This window comes from Manduca sexta, chromosome 5, assembly GCF_014839805.1.
Source record: "Manduca sexta isolate Smith_Timp_Sample1 chromosome 5, JHU_Msex_v1.0, whole genome shotgun sequence".
In the NCBI taxonomy this organism is placed as follows: domain Eukaryota; kingdom Metazoa; phylum Arthropoda; class Insecta; order Lepidoptera; family Sphingidae; genus Manduca; species Manduca sexta.
Genome location: NC_051119.1, coordinates 729,890 through 737,518, shown reverse-complemented (window position 1 = coordinate 737,518; position 7,629 = coordinate 729,890). Strand labels below are relative to the sequence as shown.

At 38.2% G+C, this 7,629-nt stretch overlaps 1 protein-coding gene across 1 annotated transcript; it reads right to left on the bottom strand.

Moving 5' to 3' along the window:
* Positions 1–5,628: 5,628 nt before the first annotated feature.
* Positions 5,629–7,328, bottom strand: LOC115448816 (serine protease inhibitor 77Ba). Its single transcript, XM_030176387.2, has one exon. It carries the CDS (start codon positions 7,285–7,287, stop codon positions 6,079–6,081), a length of 1,209 nt encoding a protein of 402 aa, XP_030032247.2. The 5' UTR covers positions 7,288–7,328; the 3' UTR covers positions 5,629–6,078.
* Positions 7,329–7,629: the final 301 nt, after the last annotated feature.

The following is a 7,629-nucleotide window of genomic DNA, read 5'->3' as shown; positions in this document are numbered from 1 at the left end:
CCGGGGCAGTTTAAGTAGAAGTCTTACTAGATCAAAATATAATTATTATTTCCGTATTATAACATGTCAAGCGGCGATAGCCTAGTTGGTTGTGGAACGGACTGCGGAGACGAATGTCTGCAGGTTCAGATCCCAAGAGCACACACCTCTGACGTTTCTAAAAAAAATTATGTGTGTATTCTTTATGAATTTATCGCTTGCTTTAACGGTGAAGGAAAGCATCGCGAGGAAACTTGCATACCTAAGAAGTTCTCTATAGGAATTTTCGAGGGTGTGTGAAGTCTACCAATCCGCACTAGGCGAGCGTGGTGGACTAAGGCCTAATCCCTCTCAGTAATAGAGGAGGCCCGTGCCCAACAGTGGGTCAATATATAATACAAGGCTGATATTATTGATATTATATGTCACCGGTTATAAATTTACAATCCTTGACACATCAATAAATGCGATCATTCGTGGCATCTCTCACAAGTTGTACACCCCTGATAGATAATGTAACAATGTGACAAAATCTTTTCTATAGTTTCATAGAAGGGGTCAGTGTAACCAATTTCTTACCCCAGTGCGGGGCAATGTGAATAGCTGAAAAGTTGTCAGGGCAGGCATGACGATCGACGACGATATGATCATGATTTTTCAAGCATTTAGATATAGACGTGTTGGATGGTGTTTCTACTTTTTATGGGTTGTCGTATCGCTTACCATTAGGCGAACGGCAAGCTCGTCTCATCATTCAAAGCAATAAAAAAAGCAAGACGAGTTTACACGGCAATATTTCAATAATTTAACACAAGTAATTTGCCGCAAGTTGCTTGCAGAATTCAGCTAGCCGTGAGTGTTATAGGTTAAGGAAGTGGACTTCTGCAAGTTTTGCTAATCGCTACCTTGTTCAATACAATATATCACGGTATCTCATGTGTCTCGTACAGCCGCGCCCTATCGTTGCGACACGCGTCGAAACTGCGCGGGTCACTGCGGAACTTACGTAATATAAAAGCATAGAAACTTATGAAATCATCGTACCCATATCTCAATCTGGGGTTGGTGCAACAGATTTTACAATTGCACGCCTGATTTGCCTGGGTGTCCAACCTTGGGCAAATCGTGGTATACTGTTGGAATTCATCGAACTAATGATCACCAGCAAACAAATCTCCGACTATGACAGTGAGAGTCACCGCTCACCAGATCTTTACTGACAGAGCTGTGCGACGTCATGATGTATTGGGTAAATTGATATTTCTAAAACTTTTTTGTCACCTAATTGTTGATGTATCATCCTCTCCCTGTGGCCGTCTTGAGCTGAGATTCGTGACGTATTAATGGGCTGTTCGCCGGTCTTTTAATTTCAAGGCTTCCGAGCGCCTACAGCAGTCCACTTCTTTTCTACTTCTTAGGGCATGCAGTGATGATAATACACCCACATTTCTCAGGTATGTTAGGTCTTTTGTAAAACGAATCTACTGCCATTTAACGGACACAGTTCCAGACTCCAAGCTAATACTGAGCAGAGAAACTGAATATCACTATACTCGACTCAGAGAACGAACCCAAGATCCACAGTGGTCCACGTAAGTGTGTCGCATTCTAGGATGACAAATACAATAATATTTGGCATTGAAAAAGTATTTATAAACGTGTAAAGAAGCCTGCACAATGCATACAGTCAAATAAATAGACTCGTGTTCTGTTAATGAAACCTAAATCAATCGAAATGTGAGTAAAATGTTGCTGGTGGTAGGATATATTTTATATCCGCCCGGATAGCGACCACCGCACATAAGCTGTTAAATCCATCATACTGGCCTACGTAAATGTGTCGCGTTCCAGGATCAGCCTGTGTATATCCGGTTCCAACAGACATAATTGTGTCGACTGCCAAGAGGTAACTATCTCTCGTCAGTCGACATTCTATTGGACACCACTCCATTTGCCATTACTTGCAGTGAACGTGTAAAAAAGAAAACACGCCAATCATAACGCAAAAAACAATGCCACGGAGGCAATTTATGAAATTTAAAAGAAATCTAGAGGACCAATCTGGAGGTATATTCTTTCGAATAAAAAAAGATTTTTCCAAATCGGTTAATAAATGAATGAGTTCTGAGGTAACAAACATTAAAAAAAAAAAATAAAAAAAAACATTCATGTCGAATTGATAACCTTCTCTTTTTTTGAATTCGGTTAAAAATCGTCTGTGAATAAATTATGTCCAAAAATCTATCTTAAACAACAGACTGACGGGAAAAAGATTCTCATTAGAACGTTAGCATTGTTAAATGTTGTGCCTAATTTTTTCTCCAGTCATTTGTATAAACTATTAGCATTTCAATTGTTTTAATTGTTTGGCCTCGTTGAATAAAAAACGGTCATTTGCAAGGAAGAATTCAGAACGGCGAGTCCTGTATAATATATTTTAATCTATTGTCTCTTATTGCTAGAATATCTGGTAGAACATACTAGCTTCAGCTCGCGACTCCGCCTGTGTGAATGTTTCCCGGGTTAGAAAGAAGTCTATGTCCTTCCCAGGGTCTTAAACTATTTCCATGTAAAATTACATCGAAATTTGTTGGGTAGTTTTTGATTATCGTGTTCGGACAGGCAAACAAATGCGGCGGAGGACTTTGTTTTATATTTTTTAAAACTATTTTAAAGGAACAATTCTGTCATACATGGTTGTGGCGTAACTTTAACCGTTTAAAAGAATAAATTTACCTTGTTTTTGCAACATTTTTCGTTAATGCTCCGCTCCTATTGGTCATAGCGTGATGTTATATGGCATACCTGGATAAATGAGCAGTCCAACACTAAAGATAATGTTTTCAATTCGACCCGTTAGTTGCAGAGATTAGCGCGTTCAAACAAACAAACTCTTCAGCTTTATACGTATAATACGTGAAGAAATTACTTTGTTCCCATTTTTAATTAGAAAGAATCCAATCAAAATAACATAGCCGTAAGCGTGTCAAACTAATCAAAATGATGAAATCATTAGTTGGTGTTTATATTTTTATGCCCGGATAGCGACCACTGTACACAAGGTGTTAACACCAGCCATAGTGGCCTAAATAAGTGTGTCGCGTTCCGGGATTAGACTGTGTATATTCGGTTCTAACAGGCCGGCATAATTGTGTCGACTGAGACGGGTAATCATCTCTCGTCAGTCGACATTCTATTGAACCCCACTTCATGTATAAAAAAAATATCCGGCAAAATGAAACAAATAACCTACCCGAAATTCTAATTAATCTCGGTGAACAATGTAACCTAACATTAATCTAAATACCAAGCTTAGTAGAACAGTTTAACTTCAAGGAAATTAACTAGAAATAATGACATTTGAATTTTTTGTCCGTCTGATACAAAAAACTAGGAACCAAGTCTACTAGTTCTCTGATCATTGACTATTGTGAAAACAACTTTTTGCGAGTCGGAGCAAATGTTTGAGCTCTGCTGTATTCAAATATACGTGTCAATAATTTTAGATTTGAACTACGGGAATATTTATTCGCGGAAGTAAGGCGTTTTATTAATTCAACTATATGATAGGAAAACGTTTTAAACGAATTCGTCATTTCAGAGAGGTTTGTTGTATGCTCACGACGTGTTAGTTACACTGGTTACAGACATAATTATAAATAAAACTTAACATATGTCTCAAGATGGCGAGCGCAGTGGAATACCGAACAATACTTTGTAATTCAAGATGTTGGATGGTGTTTCTACTGTTTATGGGCGGTCATATCGCTTACTATCAGGCGAACGGCAAGCTCGTCTCGTTATTCAAAGTGATATATATTTTTTTTATTAATAATCAAGTAATATACTAAAAAAAATGTAACTGAGAAGTTTGCAAAAATACGTCATTAGCTCGTATTTTAAAACAATATTGCTAGACGGTGTTGCTTCTGTTTGGGCTGTTGTACGTTTACTATAAGTTAAATGCATTTCGTATTGTGTTGCCAATTTAATTCCCCTCATATAAATTCCTCCACGGCATCCCTGCCCATAGCTGATTTAATGTTCAATAAAATAAAGTACCATCCATTGGTCGCCTCGCAATTAATAATTGGTTGCATCGACATTTAAAAGTATGTCGCGTACCAAAATGTCGGTAGTGTATGTGCAATGCCGAATTCAACTGCGCTATGATATTAAAATTGTTATCCATATCCATTAAGTATATATTTTAGAAACAATTGAATGAAATATTTGCGAATAAGGTTGTATTTCTATAGAAATATATTTTGTTAAGCTAATTTATTTTCTATTTAACCTATCACAATTTTAACCATTGATTACACATTTAATCCCAACATTTGGAGGTTTTTATTTCCCTGGTTAGCATAGAAATATGTCTTTATATTGTATTAGGTAACCCATTTGCTTGTTTCCTCGTATCGCTATAAGACTATTAATTAAAATTTTAAACGTCAATGAAAAACCCAAAATTATTCGACACAAAAATACTTTTTGACCTATTTTTATGTTTTTTTTTGTTTAAAGACAAACAAGACTTATCTGATAATACAAGATCACACATCATATGTCAAAGGTTAAGTACTGACATACTGTGTCTTTTAAAAATATAAAACTAATGCAAGCTGGAATATATTAGACTTACATATAAACTTGTTTTAGTGTTAAGAGGTGGTTAAGTATTGCTTAAATAGTAGTCAAAAACATCACCGGTTCCTAGTTTAAACCTTATTAAGAGGCAAGATAGCGGGTTGTGACTTACAGCTGATCGAATAAATTTGTGTTTTAACTAAGCATACCTTAGCGAAACTTTTATAAGTAAGATGTCTGTTTATTTATTTATTTATTTACTGTCTATCATAGATAATAAATATAAAATTCTTGTTATAGTTTAAAATATAGGAGAAACATTTCCATTATTTTTCCTTGGTAATTTTAATAGATTATATATTTAAACAGATCTATATTTGTTATGCAGAAGGAAATAGGAACCTCATGTGGGTCTCCATTAACAGCACTGATCTTAAGGCAGACTGTCAGCTTAGTGCACCAAGTTAGGGCTTTGTACCACAGGGAAGAAGACCGTAGAATCCCCGATGACTATAGGTTTTTTAGAGAACCGGTTCTTTTCTAAATCTTTGGATATTTAATTTATGAACTAAATACGTCTATGGCCGGTCTTGCTATCCAGGCACCCGGGTCAATAGACGTCACAATATAGCTTCAAAATAATAATAATATTAGCCCTGTATTGTATACTGTCCCACTGCTGAGCACAGGCCTTTTCTACTTCTGAGAGGGCTTAGGCCTTAGTCAACCACGCTGGCCTAGTGCGTATTGGTATACATTACACACCTTCGAAATTCCTATAGAGAATTTTTCAGGTATGCAGGTTTCCTCACGATGTTTTCCTTCACCGTTAAAGCAAGCGGATAACACACACTTAATTTTTAAAAGTCAGAGTTTTGTGCTCTTGGGATTTGAACCTACGGACATTGGGCATATTGGGCATATATTCCGACATATACTCAAATAATATTATGTATCTTCATATTTTTTTACATCTCATACGCTACTTTTAGCAAACGAAGTGCACATAAAATTGTGGGAAGACATGAAATCGGACAGAAGCGCAATTAAAACAATCAATGAAATAAACGTATTTATTTTTATTTTCATTCGAGAGTTTTGAGATGAGCACGTTAATGTGGTACTCAAACGAGTGTTTAATGTGTAGTTAAATGTGTGATTGCGCGGAGTTACAAGGCCGACTCTGCGAGTTAAACTAAAAAAGAACTGACGAATTGCATATTCCCTGCGCATAAAAAGCCAATATTCGCGGCCTGCGCTGTCATGCAAATATCATAATAACATTATCATAATATTTAGAACACATTTTCACAATCACTACAATTACAGCTGCTTATAATTATACTTAATTATATAGACAGAACAGGATTTTATTTAAGACACGCTTTGTGTGTAGAACGCACTCAATTTTATTTCCTTTATCACACAAATGACATACTTAAAATTATTTGTAAACGGATACCGCAGCTAAAACTTTGCTGCCAGCCGACACACGCGAATCCTTTAGTCTCAATAAATGCTTGGCTTAGAGTACGCGCCCGTGAACAGCATCACGTCAATCTGTTTGTCGACGATCATGAACAAAAACGGTTTGTTCGCCACGAACTGTTCCGGCATCATCCTCGGTTCAAACATGGCCTCAGTCGCTGCCGCCGCGACTGTTCCTTCCTCACTCACTTCCACGTCTACTTTCTGGATGAAATTCGACACGTACAGCGGGTAATCGGTCAATTCCGAGAAATCAGCGAGCGAACTGTCGAATAACGCCCTTAATCCCATGTCCATAAGCAACTCCTTCAAATTGTTGATGTCGGATGTGATCTTGAACCGAGGGATTTGTACGTGCACCGTCTGCTGTCCGTATTCTTCGAATAGGAGGTAAATTGAGGCTAGATTTATCTTCTTTAGGCTATCAATGACGTTGGAAATAGATACATCTGGGTACGGGAGGAATAATAACATGGAGTATCTTCCATCGTTGCCATATGGTAGTTCCAAAACTTTCGCGCGGATCTGGTCAAGCGAAATGACGTGGAAAGATCCGGATACAAACATGAGATTCACATCACCTATCTGGTGGCCCAAATGATTGTAGAACGCACTGTTTTCTGTATCATCGTAAGGGAACGGTATTTTCCACGCTCCTCTGAAGTACAGAGCGTCGATCATCACCATGCGAACTCTGTCCAAGTCTCCCGCGGTGACTATTTCGTCGATCGCTTCGTGAGTCGCTTCCCGTACATAGTCGTTTATGATAGCTGCTGCCTGCGTCACATCATCGAGGTTTATGTTCTTCACTTCGCATAAACCAGCTCCCTCGACACTATTCTTGAATTTATCATGAACCGCCAACTTGTCGTTGACATAGACAGTAGAACTCCTCTCCATTATAGTGGTGTCGTTGTTTGCAGAATTCTGTAGGATTTCGAAGAACTTATTGTTAAAGCATTTGTGAGGATGGAGTCTCAGGACTCGCTGGAGTTCTGAGAGCGTTTCATAGCCAGCGCCGAAGGACATGGCCGACAGCAGGGTCCAAGAAGACAGGCCTGAGGCGACGAAGTGGCTTTCAGTCTCCTGGTTGATTCTCGCAACTAGATCCGTGGTAAATTCGTACAGTGCTCGCCGCATGAAGCCCCGAGCCGTGTTCTGATTGCATTGCGCGAACGTACCGTGTATTATTACGGATATTAACAGAAATATGATCAGTATTCGTGCCATGTCTTCGCGCCGCGTTGATGTGAAATGTACTAACGTGATGTAGTTACGAGGGTTTTTATCAGCATGACCCGAGATAAGAAGAGCGAGGCTGCCGTTTGGCACAATTCGAGTTGAATGCTTCTGAGAAGCGGTTTGGTGATAACTGCATCGTGTTATATAATGTGTGAGAGGTCAAAGTCATGGAAGTAAAAATCTGGTGGCACTATGGAAACTGTTAGCATATTTTTTTTTTAAATTACGAGAAGCCAAGAGAAGTAAAGGTTTTACGGGCTTCGTAAACAAATATCTACTTATCAATGTTTGTTGTATTTTGTGTAATTTCGTCACTATTGTGTTTATGTG

Coding starts and splice junctions, on each gene's coding strand:
- LOC115448816 (XM_030176387.2), bottom strand. CDS start 7,287: ATGGCACGAATACTGATCATATTTCTGTTAATATCCGTAATAATACAC.